This window comes from Ascaphus truei, chromosome 6 (genome assembly GCF_040206685.1).
Source record: "Ascaphus truei isolate aAscTru1 chromosome 6, aAscTru1.hap1, whole genome shotgun sequence".
NCBI lineage: Eukaryota > Metazoa > Chordata > Amphibia > Anura > Ascaphidae > Ascaphus > Ascaphus truei.
In genome coordinates this window covers 90,591,297-90,616,230 of record NC_134488.1, presented here as the reverse complement: position 1 = coordinate 90,616,230, position 24,934 = coordinate 90,591,297, and the positions used below count along the sequence as shown (strand labels likewise).

Here is a 24,934-nt window from a genome sequence, read left to right as displayed (position 1 = left end):
TACAAGCGCAGCCTAAGAACTCAACCACCCCGAGGCACACACTACTCTCACATTACACCAGAGCAAACACACACTGGCACATATTCAATATGCTGTGAAGCTGCCACCCCTAGCTTTGGGAAGATTTAAGTTCCATTAATGTGTATAGGGCTCACCATCTTATCGAGCAAGGAGAAGGCAGCTTCACATAAAGGCCAATAATACAAACTAATAAATGGATTTGACCCCTGCTCCAATTACCTTCCAATAAGATAATATATATCTATATGAGAGCGAGCCTGTATGAGAGCGCCAGAGAGAGAGAGCGAGCGCCAGAGAGAGAGAGCGAGCGAGCGCCAGAGAGAGAGAGCGAGCGAGCGCCAGAGAGAGAGAGCGAGCGAGCGCCAGAGAGAGAGAGCGAGCGAGCGCCAGAGAGAGAGAGCGAGCGAGCGCCAGAGAGAGAGAGCGAGCGAGCGCCAGAGAGAGCGAGCGAGCGCCAGAGAGAGCGAGCGAGCGCCAGAGAGAGCGAGCGAGCGCCAGAGAGAGCGAGCGAGCGCCAGAGAGAGCGAGCGAGCGCCAGAGAGAGCGAGCGAGCGCCAGAGAGAGCGAGCGAGCGCCAGAGAGAGAGCGAGCGCCAGAGAGAGAGAGCGAGCGCCAGAGAGAGAGAGCGAGCGCCAGAGAGAGCGAGCGCCAGAGAGAGAGAGCGAGCGCCAGAGAGAGAGAGCGAGCGAGCGCCAGAGAGAGAGAGCGAGCGAGCGCCACAGAGAGAGCGAGCGAGCGCCAGAGAGAGAGCGAGCGAGCGCCAGAGAGCGAGCGCCAGAGAGAGAGCGAGCGCTAGAGAGAGAGAGCGAGCGAGCGCCAGAGAGAGAGCGAGCGCCAGAGAGAGAGCGAGCGAGCGCCAGAGAGAGCGAGCGAGCGCCAGAGAGAGAGAGCGAGCGAGCGCCAGAGAGAGAGAGCGAGCGAGCGCCAGAGAGAGCGAGCGAGCGCCAGAGAGAGCGAGCGCCAGAGAGAGCGAGCGAGCGCCAGAGAGAGCGAGCGAGCGCCAGAGAGAGAGAGCGAGCGCCAGAGAGAGAGAGCGAGCGAGCGCCAGAGAGAGAGAGCGAGCGAGCGCCAGAGAGAGAGAGCGAGCGAGCGCCAGAGAGAGAGAGAGAGCGAGCGCCAGAGAGAGAGAGCGAGCGCCACAGAGAGAGCGAGCGAGCGCCAGAGAGAGAGCGAGCGAGCGCCAGAGAGCGAGCGCCAGAGAGAGAGCGAGCGCTAGAGAGAGAGCGAGCGAGCGCCAGAGAGAGAGCGAGCGCCAGAGAGAGAGAGCGAGCGAGCGCCAGAGAGAGAGAGCGAGCGAGCGCCAGAGAGAGAGAGCGAGCGAGCGCCAGAGAGAGAGAGCGAGCGCCAGAGAGAGAGAGAGAGAGCGAGCGCCAGAGAGAGAGAGCGAGCGAGCGCCAGAGAGAGAGAGCGAGCGAGCGCCAGAGAGAGAGCGAGCGAGCGCCAGAGAGAGAGAGAGAGCGAGCGAGCGCCAGAGAGAGAGAGAGCGAGCGCCACAGAGAGAGAGAGAGCGAGCGCCACAGAGAGAGCGAGCGAGCGCCAGAGAGCGCCACAGAGAGAGCGAGCGAGCGCCAGAGAGCGCCACAGAGAGAGCGAGCGAGCGCCAGAGAGCGAGCGCCAGAGAGAGAGCGAGCGCCAGAGAGAGAGCGAGCGCCAGAGAGAGAGCGAGCGCCAGAGAGAGAGAGCGCCAGAGAGAGAGAGCGAGCGCCAGAGAGAGCGAGCGCCAGAGAGAGCGAGCGCCAGAGAGAGCGAGCGCCAGAGCGAGCGAGCGCCAGAGAGAGAGAGAGAGCGAGCGAGCGAGCGCCAGAGAGAGAGAGAGCGAGCGCCACAGAGAGAGAGAGAGCGAGCGCCACAGAGAGAGCGAGCGAGCGCCAGAGAGCGCCACAGAGAGAGCGAGCGAGCGCCAGAGAGCGCCACAGAGAGAGCGAGCGAGCGCCAGAGAGCGAGCGCCAGAGAGAGAGCGAGCGCCAGAGAGAGAGCGAGCGCCAGAGAGAGAGCGAGCGCCAGAGAGAGAGAGCGCCAGAGAGAGAGAGCGAGCGCCAGAGAGAGCGAGCGCCAGAGAGAGCGAGCGCCAGAGAGAGCGAGCGCCAGAGAGAGCGAGCGCCAGAGAGAGCGAGCGCCAGAGAGAGCGAGCGCCAGAGAGAGCGAGCGCCAGAGAGCGAGCGCCAGAGAGCGAGCGCCAGAGAGAGAGAGCGAGCGCCAGAGAGAGAGAGCGAGCGCCAGAGAGAGAGCGAGCGCCAGAGAGAGCGAGCGCCAGAGAGAGCGAGCGCCAGAGAGAGCGAGCGCCAGAGAGAGCGAGCGCCAGAGAGAGCGAGCGCCAGAGAGCGAGCGAGCGCCAGAGAGAGCGAGCGAGCGCCAGAGAGAGCGAGCGAGCGCCAGAGAGAGCGAGCGAGCGCCAGAGAGAGAGCGCCAGAGAGAGAGCGCCAGAGAGAGAGCGCCAGAGAGAGCGAGCGAGCGCCAGAGAGAGTGCGAGCGAGCGCCAGAGAGAGAGAGAGAGAGAGCGAGCGCCAGAGAGAGAGAGAGAGAGCGAGCGCCAGAGAGAGAGAGCGAGCGCCAGAGAGAGAGAGAGAGAGAGCGAGGGCCAGAGAGAGAGAGCGAGCGCCAGAGAGAGAGCGCCAGAGAGCGAGAGCGCCAGAGAGAGAGAGCGAGAGCCAGAGAGAGAGAGCGAGAGCGAGAGCGAGCGCCAGAGAGAGAGAGCGAGCGAGCGCCAGAGAGAGAGAGAGCGAGCGCCAGAGAGAGAGAGAGCGAGCGCCAGAGAGAGAGAGAGAGCGCCAGAGAGAGAGAGAACGAGCGCCAGAGAGAGAGAGAGCGCCAGAGAGAGAGAGAGCGAGTGCCAGAGAGAGAGAGAGAGAGAGTGCCAGAGAGAGAGAGCGAGTGCCAGAGAGAGAGAGCGAGCGCCAGAGAGAGAGAGAGAGCGAGCGCCAGAGAGAGAGCGAGCACCAGAGAGAGAGAGAGAGAGAGAGAGAGAGAGAGAGCGAACGCCAGAGAGAGAGAGAGTGAGCGAGCGCCAGAGAGAGAGAGAGGGAGCGCCAGAGAGAGAGAGGGAGCGAGCGCCAGAGAGAGAGAGGGAGCGAGCGCCAGAGAGAGGGAGCGAGCGAGCGCCAGAGAGAGAGAGGGAGAGAGCGAGCGAGCGCCAGAGAGAGGGAGAGAGCGAGCGCCAGAGAGAGAGGGAGAGAGCGAGCGCCAGAGAGAGGGAGAGAGGGAGCGAGCGAGCGCCAGAGAGAGAGAGGGAGCGAGCGCCAGAGAGGGAGCGAGCGAGCGCCAGAGAGAGAGAGGGAGCGAGCGAGCGCCAGAGAGAGAGAGGGAGCGAGCGAGCGCCAGAGAGCGCGCGCCAGAGAGAGAGAGCGAGCGCCAGAGAGAGAGAGAGAGCGCCAGAGAGAGAGAGAGAGCGCCAGAGAGAGAGCGCGCCAGAGAGAGAGAGAGCGCCAGAGAGAGAGAGAGCGCCAGAGAGAGAGAGAGCGCCAGAGAGAGAGAGAGAGCGCCAGAGAGAGAGAGAGAGAGAGAGAGAGAGCGCCAGAGAGAGAGAGAGAGAGAGAGAGAGAGAGAGCGAGCGCCAGAGAGAGAGAGAGAGAGAGAGAGCGAGCGAGCGCCAGAGAGAGAGAGGGAGAGAGCGAGCGAGCGCCAGAGAGAGAGAGGGAGAGCGAGCGAGCGCCAGAGGGAGAGAGGGAGAGAGCGAGCGAGCGCCAGAGAGAGAGAGGGAGCGAGTGCCAGAGAGAGGGAGCGAGCGAACGCCAGAGAGAGAGAGAGAGAGAGGGAGCGCCAGAGAGAGAGAGGGAGCGAGCGCCAGAGAGAGAGAGAGAGAGAGCGCCAGAGAGAGAGAGAGAGAGCGCCAGAGAGAGAGAGCGCCAGAGAGAGAGAGAGAGAGAGCGCCAGAGAGAGAGAGAGCGCCAGAGAGAGCGCGCGCGCGCCAGAGAGCGCGAGCGCGCGCCAGAGAGAGCAAGCACGCGCCAGAGAGAGCAAGCACGCGCCAGAGAGCAAGCACGCGCCAGAGACAGTGCAAGCGCGTGCCAGAGAGCGAGCGCGTGCCAGAGAGCGAGCGCGTGCCAGAGAGCGAGCGCGTGCCAGAGAGCGCGCGTGAGCGAGAGAGCGCTCGCGCCAGAGAGAGCGCGCGCGCCAGAGACAGGGCGCGCGCCAGAGAGAGCACCCCCCTGCTTGCTTTCTTCCTCGGTCACACACCCCTCACCTCTGTGGCACCAAATGACGCTGCGGGGTCTTGTGGCGTCACATGACCTGCGCATCATTTGACGTCACATCTCAATGGCCATGGAGACGCGTGACCGAAACAGGGAAAGTACGTTTACAGAGGCTTCGCGCACACAGCGTGGGGCATCTGTAACCGCTGCGCCCCCCCCCCCCGAAAAGTCTCACGCCCCAGTTTGCGCACCCCTGCTCTAGACTACAGAGCTAGGGATATGTTTTGGAGCACTGTGGTTGGGTACTATTTTGTGGCCTGTGATGGGGTAGCAAGGATGCCCTGTGATTGGCTTTTAAAATAAGGTGACGCGGCCGTCGCCTGCAGAAAAAGTCCCAGGTCTGTCTGTCGCCCTGCAGTTTGTGTCTGCGCGCTGATTTAACAAGTTCATATAATGTTACAACCACTATAATCTATTTAGTAAAATAAATCCTAACTGTCCTTTTTTCACAGGCTCAATTTCCTACTACAATGAACTAGGCAACTACCGGTTTTGCCTGATTATAAGACAATGTTTGTTTTTTTAATAAAGTGAAGTTGAAAAGTATATACTCCGATTACAAATCGGGCCCTGCCCACTTTGCGAGAAGTCGGATGTATGAGGGTAAAATAGAGCAAGCTCTACCTTGGGAGCCTGAAGCAGCCATGTTGCTTTTGGCAGGAAGCTCAAGCCGACTGATGACTAGACAGAGTGAAATATATATATACAGTGTGTGTGTGTGTGTGTGTGTGTGTGTGTGTGTGTGTGTGTGTGTGTGTGTGTGTGTGTGTGTGTCTGTGTGTGTGTCTGTGTGTGTGTGTGTGTCTGTGTGTGTCTGTGTGTGTCTGTGTGTGTCTGTGTGTGTCTGTGTGTGTGTGTAGCAAATAAAACGATCACTTGTGAGAACATTCACCTGTCAGACAGGTCTGTAACACTGCCTTTCACCATTATTACCTAGCATACAGTGCTTCCAATGCGGCAAGGGATTCTGAGTAATGACATGCATACGGAGCACACCGTGTCACCTTTTGCCTGAAATCCATTACTACATGGAACCCTTATAAGATAATGCTCGCCATTCACACAGCTTTTAAGCACAGCATGGGATTAGATGCAAAGCCAGTGAAACCACTCACAGACAGCTGTTTCGTCCTTTTGGGTCTCAGTGTGAGTCTGGTTGTACTGGCTCTGCAATTTTCAAGTTGGGTAGGTTTACCAGACTTCACATGAGGCAACAGCCCCTGAAAAATCAAATATTCCCGGCTTCCAAAAATCGTGTCGCCACGTCGCTTTGTCACCGTCGCGCTTACTATAAGCGCACGCGGCGGAAATGCATTTGTTTTCGGGCGACGTCGCGTCGCCGGCACTATAAGCGCGGCACAAGACATGTGAATGTACTCACAAGTGATCTTTTTATTTGCTATATGCAATACGGTGGAGGTTGTGTGTCCCCTTTTTACCCACCATAACATATAAAATATATATCTCCACACGTGTGTGAATGTGTAAAAACAGTTTTCTTTCCAGCGGCTTTTAAAATGAGAGGGTCGTCTTATTATCGGGGTTGTCCTATAATCGGGCAAATACGATATGTTCTTCCCAGGCCTGCAGGCAGCAGCCGAGTTAAAACTAGTTACCTTCATGTTACAGTACACGAACTGCTGTATGAAAATACCTTAAGATATTAAGATAACAGAATTGCATATCCTTTTTTTATTTGTAATCAGTTTAATTTCAATGTCATGCATTGCTTTAACCCACCTCTAATTACTGAAATATTTAGGCCATTTGAAGGAATATGTATTTTGAAAAAAAAAGTCAAATGAACTGTGACAATGTTAAAAAAACAAACAAAAAACCAAAAAAAAACCAAAAAAAAAAAAACCACCAACTAGCAAACACCTACACCACAAAGCAAAAATCCAGACTAGGATATAATTACAAGTCTGAGGGAATGACTAAATGAGCAGACTACATGGCCTCTTTCGTCCTCATCTGCCTTTAATGTCCAATTAAAATAGGCATGAACACACTGAAAATGACCCAAGTTAGAATATGTTTTAAACACAATGTGGCCCATTGGCACAAAAAAAGGCTAGGGGCTACATTAATTTTTGCTGGGACAGTTCAACGAAGCTTTGGAATTGGTCTAAAATGTCAGAAATGCCAGGAAAATCAGTGTGCAAAGGTATCAAATTGAGCGCTTTCCTACCAAATATAAAAAAATTAAGTGGAATTGCATGCAATAGTATCCTATTTGTTCTATAAAAAAGAAAGCGACACCGGCGCCTAATATGTCCAATTAGGTATTAGTCCAAAGTTCAAGTCCCAATGATGCAATCTTATCATCATGGGATGATTATAAGATTGCATCATTGGGACTTGAACTTTTTCATCTGGATATCCAGGACTAATACCTAATTGGACATATTAGGCGCCGGTATCGCTTTCTTTTTTGTCTTGTTATCTCTGATTGTCCTATCAGTGTTCTACCAGGCTGCCTCAGACCCCATAGGGGTTGCTCTTATTTAGAGTTTATTTATCATCAATACCTCATTAGCGCTATTCTACATCACCCCTTTTTTTCTTCTATTTGTTCTATAAACTATATTATGGGTAAGGGCAGGATGTCTAAACATGATTATGAACGGTGTTAATGCGAGTAAGGCCTGTAATATAGTGAAAGCGCGCTACCGTGCGCGCGTCAATGAATGATACTTGCATGTGTGGGCCTGACGTTGATATAGTTGAGACGCGCGCACGACCGTGAGCGTTGGCGCGGCAGATCTGAGGAAAGACATGAAATTTGTCTATTCGCGTGCCACGTGACACTGAGCCAATCACAGTGCGGCCCAAAGCTGTAACGTCTTGGCCACGCCCCCCTAGCCGCGCACATAACCATTTGTACAATAGGTACAAAATGCGAGTGTCGCGTGCATGCGGCCGCACACGTGCACCAGCGGTTACTATAAAACCAGCCTAGTTGCGTGGGGGTGGGATCATCATAAATACATTGCATTGTTCATATATTGATTTATATATCTGAAGAACATTTGGATGAAAACATTGGAGATGGATCTAAAAATGCAGGCTCTTACAGAGCACCTTTATGATACAGTACTTACATTGGTGAACTGAGAGAAATGCCTGAATATTTCCCTACATCCCCAAAACCTACATAAGTGGTGTTAGAAGTAAAGACAGAAGGACATTTCCGGAGAGATAAAAATGCTTTATGCAGGGGCAAGAGATGTGCAAGTTCACTTCTCAAATGTATTGCAAACTTTCTACATTTGCAGTCCAAACTTTTCATCATTATGGAAAGAAAAAAACTGCTCACAGCGTACTTCCCATTCCTAATTTTTTCCACATAATAAAACTTGTTACAGTCTAGAAATCCATGAAATACATCAGAATTTCCCGACTGTCATCCAAATATTCCCCAAATGTAAGCACAGCAATTGTACGTGAATGTTTTGTCCATCTCGAACCATGGCTACTTCAATGTCATTGGTTGTAGGACATAGGTTCAATGTCCAAGGTCTGGATGTGGACTTGAGTTTCACTTTGCCTTGACCTCAAAGAAGGCTCCTGGAGTCGTTCTTTCCTTTACCCCTCTAAGCAACACAGATCAGATGTGGACTGGATGGACACCAGCCATGTGCAACCAATGTTATGTATATTTAAGGTGATCGAAATGAATCTGAACAATAATGAAGTAACAGTACCTCTAGCCCTTGAGGTTGCTCATATAATAAAGCATTTAGTGTTGTAATTACAGTGTACTCGTGGATGCGTTTATACATTGGTGGCGAGGGTCGGAAATGTATAGCAGAGATTAGCAGAAAAGGCATATTGGTTTGCAAATGCTGAATATTTACAAATTTGTTGTAGACAGGCAAGCCCTCGCAACGAATAAAGGTTAAAACCGCAGGGCCTTCATTCAGTTCTGTTTTCAGAATCACTTGTAAATTGCATCCTGATGGATAGATAGATAGATAGATAGAGATAGATAGATAGATAGATAGATATAGACCATACGATACCGGTGCAACACGACATCAAGGGACAGCACGCAGGTAAGTAAATCATAAATTTTCTATATTTGATAGAAGACACAAAAAAACGACGTTTCGGTCCCCCAGTGGGACCTTTCTCAAGGTGGTGCTTTTGATGTTGAAGAAATAATGTGATAAGAGTACGATTTACAAGTTCTGATAACGTGTGACCCTCCAAAAACAGCGTTATAAAATCAGTCCTGATCACCACCACATTGTAATTGCTGTTAGATATCAACACTTAACAGTGTACGCAATGCAGAAGCTAAAGGATTGGTGCCACCATAGTTAGCCTTTGAGGTCTAAATGTATAAGGCTAGTAAAAACATCTTAAATAAGGATAACTACCATCAAACTGTAAAAAGGTCATGTACAGGTTGTCCTCGTTATCCAACGTTTCACTTGACAACGAATGGCATACCCAACGCTTTACAATGCAACCCTAAGGCTGCGTCCCAGTCACGACTGTGACGCGCGCCCGGCAGGGGGGGGGGGGGGGGGAAGGGGGCGGCGCGTGCACAGCGCTAACCGCGATCTGAGGGGAGAGAGGGAGCTTGCGACGGGAGGGGGCGTGGTCGGGGATTTCCGGGGGAGTGGCCATCACGTCACGCGGCTGGTTCGCCCTCATTGGGTGAACCGCCGGTGGGGGCTCCGTCGCTAGGAATAAACTCAATTTCCCCTGCCTCCCTGAAAAGCTGTCGTGCAGAGCAGGAGGAAATTGAGCGTCAGGGTAGCAACTGGGACCGGAGGTACTGAGGGGCGGAGTTTAATCGCACAGCGCACGCCGAGACGTGCGCTGTAGCAATCACTGGGACCGCAGCCTGAGGGCCGTTTTTTGACGCAGGAATGCGTTATCCAACACTCACTGCCACCGATTAACATGGGACTCACTTTACAACGGTTTCATTATCCAACACTACTTACAGAATGGATTCCGTTGGATAACCGAGGACTGCCTGTATAAGGAAGAGTTTTCACTTCACTACAGGTTGCCATGTAGTGCTGGTTCTTTTACTATATGCCAAGCAGGTTGATGCATGCACGACTACCAATATAAAACACTGATATTCGAAGTTCAAAACATAATACCGAAATAGGTACAATAATAAATCAGGCCCATTTGTCCTGATAAAGATTAAATACAATTCTTACTCAACTAGATCATTTTGACAATATCTGTGTTGAAAGGAACATGCATGGGATAGTAGAAAAACAGTTTCTGGTGTCAAATTGACGCATAACCACGGTTCTCCAGGGTCTGTCACTGTAAATGCACTTCCACTTTGGAATAAACTAGACAGGTCCCTAAAGTAAATTAAAACAAATGTTTTCACACTTGCAAACATTGACTTCGAAATACTGGTGTCTGATTTAAAAAAAAAATTTTATTATCAAATCACCAAGATGTAACCCATTAATCTGATGCCATTGCAGTTAGTAAGAAAGTCAGACTTATAAAAGTAGATGAAGTTTCATAAAGACTATAGGGTACTGCAGTGTTTACTTCTATTTCATTTGTATTTTGCTTTATTAAGGCGTAATACCCAATGCATATTACAAGTTTTGTCATTTTATATTTTGCACAAACTTTTGTTTAACAGGTGTTTTTTACATTGGTCATCCTCGATTGCCCTTCTGTTAGCAATGCAGGCACCAGGTAATATTTTCATTATTGTTTATGGGTAAATAAAAAGTATTTTCTTATAACTATAATCCAACAGCAACACATTGTTCTATAACCTCAATTGTTTTGGACAGTTTTTTGGGAATATATTATACTATTATAAGCGGCCATTGCAGTTAAGCAATATCCTGTTCAACTTTTTTCTTCTTTACTTAACATCAAGAGCTAAGTTACACAAGGACAGAACACAAACTCTAAATACACATCTGAGACATGCACCTGAAAATGTTGTAAATCCCAGAATACAATTTGTCCCTCTTGTATGTTGAATGACTGCCACAAAACTAAGCTTACTTCAATGTTATTTTCAAAGCGTGCACGAGAAAAGTATCCTACATGAACCTATTACGCAGTTAGATTCTTTCTAAAAACACAAGCGACAAGAAAAGTAATTACAACGTGTACGTGTGAAAGTGTATATTTCCACACCACTATGCGATACTGACTGATTTGATAACAAATGTTTCACTTCTCTTGCTAAATATTTAAGAACTATAAAATGATGCGGTTGTTCCATCAGAAGATTTGAACAAAAATTCAAATAGATTTCATACGCGAGTCGTGCATTGATAATACAATGTAATAATTAAATGTTTATAAAAACAGATGTAGAGAGTTTTAAACCATGGATATAAATGACAAAGTAATTATAAAAATACCAGTAAGATGACATTCACAATAGTGTCCTGGCTAGACTGTACTTGGCTATACATTCGTGGCATGCATTGATGGCCCGATATTAGAAGATGAATTTTAGAAGTCATACCACCTACCTAAAGTGAAGGTATTATGCCAGACAGTTTCACCTTCATTTTTGTCACTACCGAAAAAGTTGTTTCACTTATAGCAGTGATTATCCCTTCTGAACAATGCCCTAGGTGGAGGAGTTAAAGATATAGGGAGTAGCCAAGGGCCTTGAAAGCAAATCAAGGGCATTAAATGTCCTGAGAGGAGTATTACCATTATAGGCAAAGTAAGTTTTCATTTTAATATTAGTTTTATTTCCCAAAATTCAGACCAGTGGTTTTAATCCAGTGTTCCCATACTGTAAACCCTGGGGTTCCCTGAAAAATTACCAGAAGTTCTTTGAAAAACAAATTGGTAATAGTGGATATTTTGATCTTCCAGTAACCAGCAATGTCATCTTTGCCAAATTTGAAAATGCACAAAGGTTATTGAATGCTGGATTGTAATGTTATGAAACAAATACATACTAGAAAACCAATTTATATTTAAAATAAATCATAACCACCAACAAAACAATAGTATATTTATATAGGATAAGTGGGCTTGGATTCCACATTGTCACAATAAATTAAGGGGTTCCCATGGAATCCCAATATATTTTAAAAAGTTTCCCCGTTTCTTAAAATATGGAAAATAACCAATTTAGATCAATTGGAAATCTTGGCAGGCAAATGGTCTAAAGCTTTAGACTAAAATGTATATTAAATACTAACACACCTACTACTGGTGTCCTCGCAACATAAAATCTACATACATTTTTAAAAAAGCCTTATACCAGGCAGGCCGGGTAAAAAATGCTGCAAAAGCAGATTATTATTAACAAGCAGCCGGGTAAATGAAGGATTTGTTTAGCGTAGTCCTTAGCCTAACCAGCCTGCCTAAACCTTGCCCTAACCAGCACTGTACGAGTCCTGATAATGTGGTAGAAAATTATTGCTGGCTAACTAAGGTACAATGTTATAGAGAGTTAAATAGACACATTGTTATTTTAAAAGTTCACCTCACAAGACGGAACACTTATATGAAAAAAGAAATACTTATTCCAAATTAATACAATGGGCAGTGTCACAAACGACATCACCATAATAGTTACAATTGGTCTACACAAATAATTTGCATGTCACATGAAACTACAGTACATGGTAGGACTGGTTCGTATGAAGTCATTTGTGACTTAACAGATGAGCAGGGAAATTCCAGACAAACTGTTGCCACATTAAATGTGCACTTTTTTTTTTTATTATTGATAAACTAAATAGACTTCCTGAGTATTGTACATATATATTAATTTTACATCATCTATACGTACTTGACATTTAAAACCTGAGTTTCAAATGCTCTGACACTACAGCAATTATGCAATTTACAGGTGTTGCTCAATCCGTCATATCACTATATCCTTGTTTTGTACTACATCTTCCACTGTCTGTACAGGATGATGTGTATTAAACAGGTTGCTTTACAAGCCCATGCTTTGTCAGGCCTAAAATGTAATATATCCAGTGTAAACAACGGCCTAACAAATGAGGTGTCAAAACTGCTGATTCAAAATAGCCTGCTAAGAAATAAAACCCACACCGGCAGCACAGGACTTGTGCAAAACAGGCCCCTGGATTCAGATTCCTTTATAATAAGCACTAAATCAGTGCAATAACCAGCCCAATGCTTACACTTCGTGCTTGATACCCATTATATTTCAGCTCAGGTTTATATATTCAGTCTGCACTGCTGTCCGAGTCCCACTTTAACCTCAACTATCCCAGCACCCCTGACATCTACTTACTTTTTAATCATTCCAAACCCAGCACTTTATTTTTGTACCAACTGCCCCCCAAAAAACGTCATAAAATACCCAAACTATTAAAATACATCGTTGGTATAAACTCACCTTCCAAGATTAAAAAAAAAAAAAAAGTAAAACAAACCAAACAACGTTTAAATCACAATTGCTTCATTAAAAAAAAAGAAAAAACAGATCTCCTTTCAGTTTTCCTTTCACTGCAGTTTCCGCATTGATATAAATATATAAAGTGGAAGTGTTTTTTGAAGGGGGGGGGGGGGGGGGGAGAAGAGAGAAGGAGCCGGCTGACTGTATGGGGAGGGGTATGCAGTGCTGGCACATACACATCATATGATTCAGGGAAAGGGATGGTGTGTGTGTGTCTGCTCTGACGGGAGGAGTGCTTAGCTGAGCAGGCAGACAGCGCAGTCGAAAAGGTCACCGCGACATCCAACACAGCGCTGACTAGCACCTCTCTGCTTCCCGGTGTACACACTGACACCGGCCTCCTCCTCCTCCCCTGCCCAAAGCACCCACCCCCGATGCCTGCCGCGTCAAACGACAAATAATAATAATAAGATATGCTCCATACCCCTCCTGGTTTTCGGCGAGTTCTTCTTGCTCCGGCTGCTGGCGGCAGCTCTCTCTTCCTCAATAGCAGCTGCTATCTCTGGGTTGTTTTCCCCATTGTACCAGACTAACAGCTCTTCTCCTGGCTCAATTGGCTGGAAGAATTAGAGAGACAAATATAACACCAATCAGAGGTGAGATTGTTAGTATATTAAGAAGAAAGAAAAAAAAAAAGGGGGGGAGAGAGAAGGCAGAGAGAGAGAGAAGCAGGCTCAGGGCCAGAGGGCGTGGAGCTCGCTGTGGGGATTATAAACAGCTGTACTCTGCACTAGCAACATATTTCCTAACTGACCGACTAACCCAACAGGAAGAACCGTTTAACTCTTCAGTGCGGAGGCAGCTTCAGTCACACTGCAGACACAGAGGGAGGGAGGGGGACCTGACAGAGCAAAATAGCTTTTCATCCATCCCCTCTGCTGGAAGGAGGACTGTACTTTTTTTTTTTTTTTTTTTTTTTTTTTTTAATAAACACTTTCCTGGCTCAGTATGAAACAAATGTGCAGAGCAATGCATTTTACATTTGTTAAAACAGGAGTGTCCTTTAACCCCTCCCCCTCCTGCAGAGATGCACTTTTATGGTTTGGTTCACACACGGGCTGTGATGTTAGTGTGTCACTAGTCATCATATGCCTTAAAAAAAAAAAAAAACCTAATTATTTATATTTCTAGAAGGCATAATAATAGGTAGATCGGTTTCTCAGCACATTACTTTAAATTGGGGAATTGTCTGGGGAAATCTGTCCCTCTTCTTTCATTGGTGCTAAACTGGAAAAACAACCTTGGTAAATGACCTCTACTGGCTTGGTAAATGCAACAGCAAAGAACTGCCGAGTTGTGCTTGGCAGCCTTAGTGCAATCAGTGCAGCTGATGAGACAGATATTGTGTACATCTTCCACTCAGTTACATGTTGGGGAGCAGATCTGAACCCATTTGAGGTGTTGAGCTAATCTTGTTCATCTCTGCTGTTCTAGAAAATATTTCACTGCAAGGTGGTTAAAAGATCGTATTTTAATTAGTAAAACTGTACTTTGACCCAGCATTTAGATATTGTAAAAGATTAACTGGGCTTGTTTCCTGTATTAAAATCAATCATATGCTTATTAACTATAAAACTTGACCACCAAGGAAGCAGTGGACATGAACTCCTGAGCCGTATGAACATCATTTTGGGGATCATTTTAACCCTTTCCCTGACAAGATGTTGCAGATCCTTCTGTTGCAAAATATGTTATATACTGAACTTCGATTGCAAAACGCTAAAAAAAAAAAAAATTTTGATAGAAATAATAAATCAAATTACCTAAATATTTAGCACCATCATGTTTTAACTATCTCAACAGAGATTATGCATGCAATAAATACTGCACTTAAACATATTTTCATGCAAGAAAAAAGCAGCCGATGAAGGAGCCCAAGAGGTTCGAAAACTTGTAACATAACTACTTGTTGGTCTAATAAAATGTATCATACCACCTACTCCTCTCTCCCTCCTTTATTACTACATGGAAGGACCAACACGGTTACCCACCCTTCTTTGCTAAACATGGAATTCGAATTCGAATTCCTTGGACCAAATTTGTTTGAAAAAAAATTATAAATTCGACTACTCAGCACAATTGTTAAATTAGATCAATCCCTTCCTAAAAAATATGCAAGACCTGTATAAAGTTTGAATGTATAAATAAGATTAAATTACCAATATCCTCAAAGGCTCCACTCAAATACATAAATAATTAAAATAATGTTATAAAAATGTTCACAAACTACAACTGTGAATATTTCAATGCTTGGCACTGCCGTTACAGCTCAACCCCCTTATGACGCTGTGCTTGGGGTCCAAAGAATCACATCGCGCTATAAGCGGATCGCGTTCGAAATAATGTACAATTGTATGCATTGTACAATAAAGTATTTAAGATACCAATAATCACGTTGTAAAGTACTCAGAAATACGAAAATTGGGAGCCACGCTTGCATCGCGTTAAAGTGGATTCGCGTTGTAACGGATCGCGTTATAACGGGGTTGAGCTGTATTTTGAAAACAGTAGGAATTGGAAGTCTCTTCCTCTCTGAAGAGAAGTGACACCAACTCTGGATGACTCCTACAAGGGCTGTGTTTTTTATTTTTTTAAAGTTTGACAGGCTGGAATGTTGACAGTTGCAACTCTGTCTGTTGGGCGGGAACGATGAGCTTTGGGGTATTTATTGAATGCAAGGGTCCATTCCTGACCTTTTATGAGTTTTGCTGCCATCCTGTCTTTTTTTTTTGTTCTCTTTAGATCATATATCTACTATTAAGTTATTAAAGTGTCTGGTTATATGGAATGTTCTGCTTATGTCAACATTAATAGTTCATGCTCTTTATAAAATAATTTTAACTGGCGAGTTTAATTATATTTCAAAACACTGAAAAGCTTAGGGACCATACAAGGTAAATTGGCTTTTATACATTATTTGGGGTTGTTATGCCCCGTTTAAGGTTTTCTACAGGTGTCAAATGGGTTATTTTGTATTAAAGAGGAGATGTTAGAAGAATAGTGATTTTGCACAATGGTAACCATTTCTTAGGTATACTCAATCATTTGAAATCATATAATATCTGATACTTGACTCAATTTCAGACTTGGTTTCGAATTTAACTTTTGTGCTATTAATAAATTACAACTTTACCCTGAATTTGCCAGCCAGCCTTACATTATATTAACATGGGCAGTAATGACAGAAAGGAAAACAAGTCAAGACAGTTTTATAGGCTATTGTGACTTTTCTTTGAAGTGGGATTGGACAGGTTGTTTTATTTTTTTTCCCCTTAAAGTGGGCAGAATTGTGATGGAGGGCAGATAAAATGCTGGAAAAACAGTTTGCTTTAGTTTTGTGGTTCCCCACCCCATAGTTCACCAGTGTAGTGTCAAAGAGTTCACACTATTATCATGCAGGAAATTAATGTGTCATGGGTCGCTCCATTTCAACTTCAGTACACAACTACAATTGTAGTAAAAGTGTAAAAAAAAAAAATTTAAATTGGATTTGCATCATGTGCAAAACCAGTTTTTATTTAGCATTTAACTTTTCAAAAAATACTTTACAGGCCTCATTGTTTCATTCTCAAAATCTATTTCAGTTTATCAAACTTTACAAACAACCTTCAAGTAACCAAAACTGCTATATTACATGTGAGGTCGCTTACAATTTAAAAAACAAGTAACGAGCATTTAAAAAAAGATACAAACAAATAGCTGGTTGACAATAACCATAGTAGCCAACACTCTGGAAAACAGATACTGTGCCCCAGGGGATTTTTGGCACAGCTAATGTGCCAGGAGTTGGCCTGAAGCAGAGGGGGTCTCTGGAGCTCAACTGCATTTATTTCCGATCCAGGCCAATAGAAAGCTGCAACATCACCCGGCGCGGCTCATATTTGGCTCCTGTGTAACGCAGGGGTTTTAAACCTCCATGAATTACTGGCGGCATCTTCTCCGGTAACTATCTTGGGAAGCAGGGGGTCCCCGGAGCTGAAGTTAACATGGTAAAGTCCCAGAGACTGGTATAGGGAGAGGTTACTTGTAGTGATTGAGAGCGATAGAGCCGAGGAAGAGTTACTTGATGCACACGTGTGATCATAGTAATTAGCAATTTTTGCATTTCTCTCCATCTATTTCCTATGCTTTAAATTAAACGACCAGTGCAAGTTTTAACTTTGCCTGCCAGATAAACATGCTTCAAATGTATAACATTTTTACATTTGCTATAGAGATCGATACAAAGGGGGAGACCAAGGCTGCGGACATAGTGCCGCAGCCCGTGCTGAGACGCGCAGAGGCTGAGTGAAAGCGGGTGCTTTCCCTGGCCATAGTACTCGGGCCGCGGGGAGCGTTCTTAGTGATGTCACTGAGCTGGTTCGCCCTTATTGGGCCAACCACTCACGTGACCGTCGCACGAGAAATCAGTTTTAACCGTTTTCTCGCGCATCGCGCGTCCCTCTTGCCTCAGCGCGCACGCACACCGCATGTACGCGAACACTGCCTTAGGTCTGAGGTACCATGGAGGCAGCCAGAGCTACACTTATAGTGCCGGCAGGCTGCGATCACTGGAAAAATCAAATTGAGATGACTTCCAGCGATCACGACCAAGCCGTCACATCACTTCTACTACAAGCGCTCGCGACGGCGGCAATACATTTGTTTTGCCGTGGCGTTGTCAGCACTATAAGCGCGGCCTAAGGTATTGGTGCTCTGTGCAAGATTTATCATTTTCATTCCCATGCAAATATATATATTCGAAAACACTCATCAGCACTCTTCATTTGCTCACTTGAATAGCCATACCTTATAATACTTAGAATTTTAACAAGTAGACTCAAGGAGAATTTTAACAAGGAGACCAATATATGTATTTCTTTGGCAACTCGGTCGGCTCCAAGAATAAGGGGGAGTCCGCAAAATGCCTCAAGAATGACTGGTGGGCAGCATAAGTCCAATGATAAATTAATTTGCAGCAGTCTGTGGTGCAACTTGTGTCAAATTGTGGAGACAATCGCTCTGTGAAGAGTTGTATGCACTCGCCGCTGTCTAGAACCCCACGTGTCTCTGGCTTATTTTGAATGTTGTTAAACTATGCAAAGAAGAATGTACTGATGTAACAAAGTGAGAGGCCTTGGCTACTATTCTATAATCTATATGGGGCTATTAGGAACTCGAACCCTGCTGTGCCATATTAAATTACATTAACTAACAATTCTTGCAACATTACAACCATAGGGAAATTCTACTAGCTCCTGATATTCTTGGATTTCAGCAAAATTCAAACACCGTCAAAATATTTATGGCTTCTAGCATCTTGTCTTATATTTATTTAGGACCTTACCTGCTCCTATACTGCAATACATATTCTATTTATTTGATTTTCTGTGGTAATCCAAATGTAATCATTTGTTTTAACTGAAGCTTAGGCTGCGGCCATGGTGCAGCGACGCGCGCTCGTGCTTGAGAGCCGTGACGTCACCAACTCTGAGCATGAACACTAGCCTGTCCTGCAGGAATTTGCAAGCGCAAGTAGGGGGCGTGGCACATAAGGGAGGGGGCGTGTTATTGCCTGAATCAAGGCAGTGTGTATTGACTGGTGCTGATTCGTTGAAGGGTCATGTGACCCTTAAGCGTGCTTGGAAATCAATTTTTCCTGTCTCCCCATGCGCTGAGCATTGCTAAGCGTACGTGCACGCACACGCGGTGTGGACATGCGCATTAAATAAAATTGATTCGATCACGCCAAGCGCGCGTCGATACACCGTAGCCTTAAAGGAGCAGTTCCCCCTCTGGACCCACCCCCTTTTTGTTTTTAAATGGATAAGAAGCGAGAAACGTCCGACCTCCGGGGAACCCCTGATTCCCAAGATACTTACCAGGAAAGGTGCTGCCAGTACTTTCGGGTGTCTTAAATCCCTCGCGTCCCAACAAGGAAGCCGCAATGTCATATCAGGAGATTTCAACCTCCATTTTGTTTCCCCTGGAGAGGATGGTACCACCAGTGGTAAATGTCTTGGGAGTCAGGGGGTACCTGTAGCTCAAAATAGCATATTTCAGCTCCAGAGATCCCCTGCCTCCTATATGTGAGGGAGGGGGCAAAAAGAAATGAGAAGGGGGAACGGCACCATTAATACTTCTGTTCTCAAACAGATATTATATTAGTTAAACAAAATGTTTAAACTTGAAATTCGAGATAAAAAAAACAAACAAAAAAAAACCCCTTTGAACCAGGGATCAAAATATCTTATATTCCTCTTTAAAGCAGTCTGTTTTGCTTTGCAAAACATGTAAGGATGCACCTTTTTCAGTTTGCCTTTTATACATTCCTAGTTCCAGTTCCCCAAAACCTTGAAGAAAAGGTGTCAAATTCTAATCAGCCTAATAGACTAGGCAATCAATTAAATGTGTTTCTACAGTTAGAATTTAATAAGCCAGGTTGTTGAACTGCATTTATTTTATCTTATTATTATTCAATTTAGGAAATGGATTGTGGGTGCAGTACATAAACATACCGTCTAAACCATGACACTGAGAAAGTACAGAATTATTCATAAATACTGTACTCTTCATGTTGCAGTGCTACCAGTGATATTAAACTGGGATCAAGTTTCATTAGCTAATATGAAATAAATGGCTGTAATTATAGCATCTTTTTTGCATACAATAATTTGTTAAAATAGTTTATTATTATTATTATGCATTTGGTTGACAAAAAAAATTCAAGCAAATATGTTTAATTGGTGGTCAAATCATTTGCGAGGTTTAAATTACCCAGAGGTTTAAAGACGCAGGCCCATGCCCCATTTAAAATTGATTAAAAAATAAATAAATAAAAATCTTTGAACGGGCCTTTTTACATTGTTTTTACCAATCTATTCATGGCTATACTGCAGACAATATATATCCTTATATGTGTAGGCTTCTGAACACTTTAAAAAGACTCATCCTGAAATTCAAAGTCTCCCATTTGAGTTGGGCAGCATGGCAATTTGTACCGGAATAAAGTTTTCTATAAAACAAACAAAATACACACCACCAGGAGACATTTGTCGCCTCACATTCAACAACAACAACTAAAGTCGGGCACGATCACCATCATCCAACCTGAATTAACATAGAATCATTTCTCATTACCCTGTTGCATTCACCGGTTAACTCAGCCCTAAATAAGGGATGAAACGCCTGGCCCACAGTACAAGTGCTCGCTTCTCTTATTCAATGCCAAGTAGCTAGACGGACCTTTGACACAAAAGCTCCCTTGGACATACGATTAGATCCAATACTAAGGTGGTCTATACTGTATATGTAAAATGTGATAGCCATTACTTATCATTAAGGGACATTAATGAGGGAATGAGCGGTGTCATTAATGGAATTGCAGTTTAGCAAATATATCCCAAATGTATGAAGTCTATTTAAATAAAAACATACCAACTCTTCCAATTCTTGGGAATTTATATAAATGTTACATCTTTAATGCTCATGGTCAACATAACTGTAGTGGGCTTCACCCTGTTACATAAAAACTCCCCAAATAAATGATTAATGTTCTACCATGAGGGTAGTGTCCCATCGCCTAATTCATGTCTGTAACCTGAACTATAAAATCATGCTGTACCAAATTCTAGATAAGTTTATGCAATCTAATAATCTGACAATGAATCTATTAAAAGCATTAGCTTCAAAAAAGGGAAATATGTCATCTACAGTAAATCATTATAATAAGGTTCACAAGACACAATGGCACGGTTATGTTGGCATTTTACATTGCTAGGTTTAGGTGTTTGATGTACTCATCAGGCTTTTAGCATCAACTAAATCAAATATACATTGCCGTTACAATATATAGTCCCTAAAGTTTTTTCAAACCTCAATCCTAACAAACAAAATTATACATTTTCGTATTGGCTTGGAAAGTCCCTCATTTTTTTTTACCAATGAAAAATTCCCTTAGCAGGTGTTTTTATACAGTGATAATATATTTGGACTGCTGAAAATAGATCAGAAAATTGCAATCCCACCGCTGCCTGAGAAGTGAATGGGGGCACTCACTGTACCAGGGCCGTTCGTTACCTAAAAGGAGGACAAAGCAGCGGTGAGCGGAGGCTAAAATGCATGTGTATGTATATGGGTGTGTGTCTGTCTGCACAAGTCTAATACATTTTTTCTTTTTACTAATTTTTTTTAATAAATAATAACACACACACACACACACACACACACACACACACACACACACACACACACACACACACACACGGCTGCATGTGCATTATCCCCAGCAGTGGGAAAGAAAGGGGGGGGAGCGATTCTGATAAGCAAAACACTATCATATGATCTTCTATCAACTTGGAGTGACACAGAGGGAAGGGTGGTACAGTGTGTTCAAGATCAACAACATGGATATGTATATAATATTTATGGCCCGAATGAACAGAGCAAACCTTTCTGCCAGAGTGTACAGTAGATGATAAATTGTTGAAAGAACGAGGAGGTAACCCAATTGTGAGCAGTCAGTGATCCATTTTTAAATAAATCTTATCTTTATCAGAGAAAAGGAAAATCAAGATCTGCACAGAGAAGCATAAAGCTGTTACAAGAAACATTGGGTGTGCTAGACTGCTGGAGGCTATTTAACCACACAGAGAGAATACACCTTTTTCTCTCACCCGCATAACTCTCAAGAATTGACTATATTCTAACAAGCGACCATATGATGGACAAGGTGTTCGCAGTGGCGATTGAAGATATAATCATATCAGACCTCACACTAGTATGTTTAGAGATACATTTATGATTTGGGTAACACAAAAATAGAATCTGGAGATTTCCATATTATCATAATGAGGAGTTTAAAGCTTTCCTCCTCAATAGCTGGTACTATTTCCAGGAAACAAACGCTATACACCAAAATGAGGGGAAATTGTATTGGAAAACCACTAAAGCAGTAATGAGAGGCAAGATTCTAACATACATGAACAAACGTAGGAAAGAAACAGAAGCAGAATACATTAAATCTAGCAAGGAACTGAACAGGGCGTTCTGTCACTTCAAACAAAATCCCACAGCAGAAAACAGGGACAAATACATGGAAGCAAAGAATGTATGCGAAATATGGCTACACCAAAGGAACAAAAAAAGCTCCAAATTGAGAGACCTTAACCTTTATAAGTACGGTAACAAGGCAGGTAAATTATTAGGAAATCTAGTTAGACGAGTTACACAGTCAAACACATACTTAGGATGCGTAAAGCTTCAGGTGAACCAACATCAGCTCCTGAAGAAATATGTATACATTGTTTAGGGATTTTTATCAAAAATTGTATACTACCAGTGAGCAGGGTGATGTAGTTCAAGACAAGATTTTATAGGGATTAAAGATCCCCAAAATAACGAATGAAGAGCAACAAGAATTTAACGCTCCAATTACCAGGGAAGAAATATAGGCTGTCATAAAGAAACTTAAAAATGGGAAGGCACCAGGGCCTGATGACTTAAAGGACGAATTTTATAAGATCTTGGGGCCAGAAGTAGGACTACACCTGCAAAACCCCTTCAAAGAGATAGTTGGCAAGGGGAAATATTTGGAAACTGGGAAAACAGCATTCATCAGAATTTTACATAAAGAAGGTAAAGATCTTCTTGTGCCAGGTTCATATCGACCCATATCCTTATTAAATCAGGATGTAAAAATTCTCTAAAAAATTCTGGCAGAGAGGCTGGCTGCAGTATTACCAGGTCTGATCCATAAAGATCAGACAGGATTTGTAAGGGTACACCTTCAGTAAAGAACATAAGAAAAGTATTAGGAACCCTTTATTGGACCAAATCAAATCCACAAGATAATAGGAACAATGTAATTATTTCGGTAGATGCAGAAAAAGCCTTCGATAATGTTAGATGGGAATTTTTAGTTGATAAACTTCAAAGAATGTGAATTTGTGGCATGTTTCTTAACATGATTAGAACTATGTATGAGGGTCAAAAGGCACGGATCAGGGCTGCGGGAATATTCTCCCAGGATTCAATTTATGCAGAGGAATAAGGCAAGGGTGTCCCCTTGTCGCCATTGCTATTCAACATAGCAATGGAACCATTGGCTATGTTTTTTAGGGACATGGCAGACTATAAAGGCATTGAAATAGGAAATAAGGAAGTGAAGTGGGATCTTTTTGCTGATGACCTTCTGATGTTTGTTTCTAATCTGGAAACAACGGTTAAAAAAAATATATGAGATGACACTTAAAGAATATGGAAAATGTATGGGGTTTATAGTCAATGCCTCCAAAACTGAGATCTACTGCAGTCTCTTTTAAAAATACAAGACAGCCAATCAAATACTTGGGGGTAAATATAGACCCCGACCTAAAAAAAAAAAAAAAAAAATTGTATGCAAGCAATTTTAAATCAATCCTAACCAAAGTGATTAAAGAGCTGGAAAGCTGGCAAGGCCTCCCATTGAAGTTAGCGAGTAGATGCCAACTCGTTAAGATCAGCTTCGCTAGGATTATATACCCATTGCAGGTGCTGCCCATTCCTGGTTCGCCATGCAGACATAAAATTGATTAATAGTGCAATAAATAAGTTTATATGGAACAAAGGCAGAAATAGAATTGCAATATCAAAACTATTTCTCCCAAAGGAACTTGGTGGAGTGAGTTTACCTTACATTAGAAAATAGAACTTGGCATGCATAGCCAGGCATATGGGAGACTGGCTAATGGACAAAGAAATATATTCCTGTACGAAACTTGAGGAACAAATTGTGCTCAAAATGACGCTGAGAGGGATCCTACACACGATGGAAATATACCTTTAATAATTAGAGGGAATCCACTGATAAAAGATACATGGGCCACGTGGAAGACACTGAGAAAAAAGTGTGGTGTCCTACAAAATATCCAAATTTCTGCCTATACAAGGTAACATGAAATTTGAACCAGGTCGATCTCAAAATATGTTTAAGACGTGGGAAACCAAGGCAATAAAAAATATAGGGCAGCTGGTAGATACAGAACGGGAACGCTTTATGTCATTTGAAGAGCTCAGCTTTAAGAAGGAGTTCCCACAATCTCACTACTTCCCCTACATGCAGACCATACATTACTGTAAGAGTCCAGAGAACTATAAGAAAGAGATATTAGAAAACAACATGTTTGATAGCTACTTTAGGACTGAAAATAATATTACATATTTGATCTCTAAATTATATGATTGGATCTGAGATAAAGACCATGGCAAGCAATTGCATAAAGTGGCAGACAAGTGGAACAAGGACTTCCCAGAAATAACAGAGATTGACTCTTTGCTAGTAGGATTGGGTAGAACCAGGAAAATAATATCAGAGACATGGAGGGAATTACAATTTAAATTACTACATAGAGCATATTATGCATTTGACATCCAATATAAACAGATAGAAAAGGCTAAAAATAAATGCCCGAAATGTCTAATTATTAAAGTGGATCTAAAACACTGCCTATGGGAATGCCCATGTATATCTGATTTTTGGGACCAGGTTCTAATATATATATATATACACACACGACATGACAAAAGTGGTAACTGTGAAGGAACCTCTATCGGTTTTATTTGGGAACATGGAGGGGTGGAAAGAGGTCAATGGGAACTCAGGAATCTCAAGTATTGCTGACATTATATAAATTATACTTATACTAAGTTTGAGCGAGAGATCTCTCCCCCTCTCTCCTCCCTCTCGTCCATCACCCTTCCTCATCCCCCTCTCCCCTCTGTCCCTCTCTCTATATATTAAGTATAATTTATACATGGAAAATTGTAAAGATGTGTTGAAATCTGTCATGTTTACCAGCAATGTTAGAAAACCAATAAAAAGAACAAGAAGATTTTTTTTTTTTAAATTGGTAAAGGTCTTATAACCCTGATGCGCAAGGTCACATGACTAATGTGCAAGTCAGTCATGTGGCCTAGTGCTGTATTAAAAATTTTTTTTTAAAAAAGCGACATTAAGGAAAATGGTTACATATTCCACCTGCTTTCATTAAATAACAAACATTTTCAAAACATTTACGCACATTTTGCAAAAAAACATGTAAACTGAAAACTGCAGAAGTTTACACATCTCTAATTATGGATCTTTGCTTAAAGAAGCAGTTCAATCTGCCGTTTAACTAAATCGCTGTCAGTGCTGCAGAAGAGAACCCAAGACGCAAAGTTCTGTGTGGAAGATCATGTGACCAGGCAGTAACTAGATACAATTGGTGCACTGCTAGAGAGAGGACAAAAGGGGTAACACCAGAGCCTGTCTCAGAAGAGGAAGGGGATGTGACTTTGTAAATGGTCG

At 43.7% G+C, this 24,934-nt stretch overlaps 1 protein-coding gene across 5 annotated transcripts in view; it reads right to left on the bottom strand.

The window, feature by feature from the left end:
• Positions 1 to 24,934, bottom strand: part of PRDM2 (PR/SET domain 2) — a 113,061-nt gene that overhangs the window by 27,418 nt on the left and 60,709 nt on the right. For 2 of the 5 annotated variants that reach the window (XM_075605061.1, XM_075605060.1), the window contains one exon: positions 13,052 to 13,184. The exons of 1 other annotated variant lie outside the window; for it this stretch is intronic. In XM_075605061.1, the coding sequence (XP_075461176.1) occupies positions 13,052 to 13,184 (133 nt within the window). Of the gene's footprint in view, positions 1 to 13,051; positions 13,185 to 13,381; positions 13,471 to 24,934 lie in introns of those variants that run through there. 2 more of the 5 variants (XM_075605065.1, XM_075605063.1) reach the window with 2 other exon arrangements.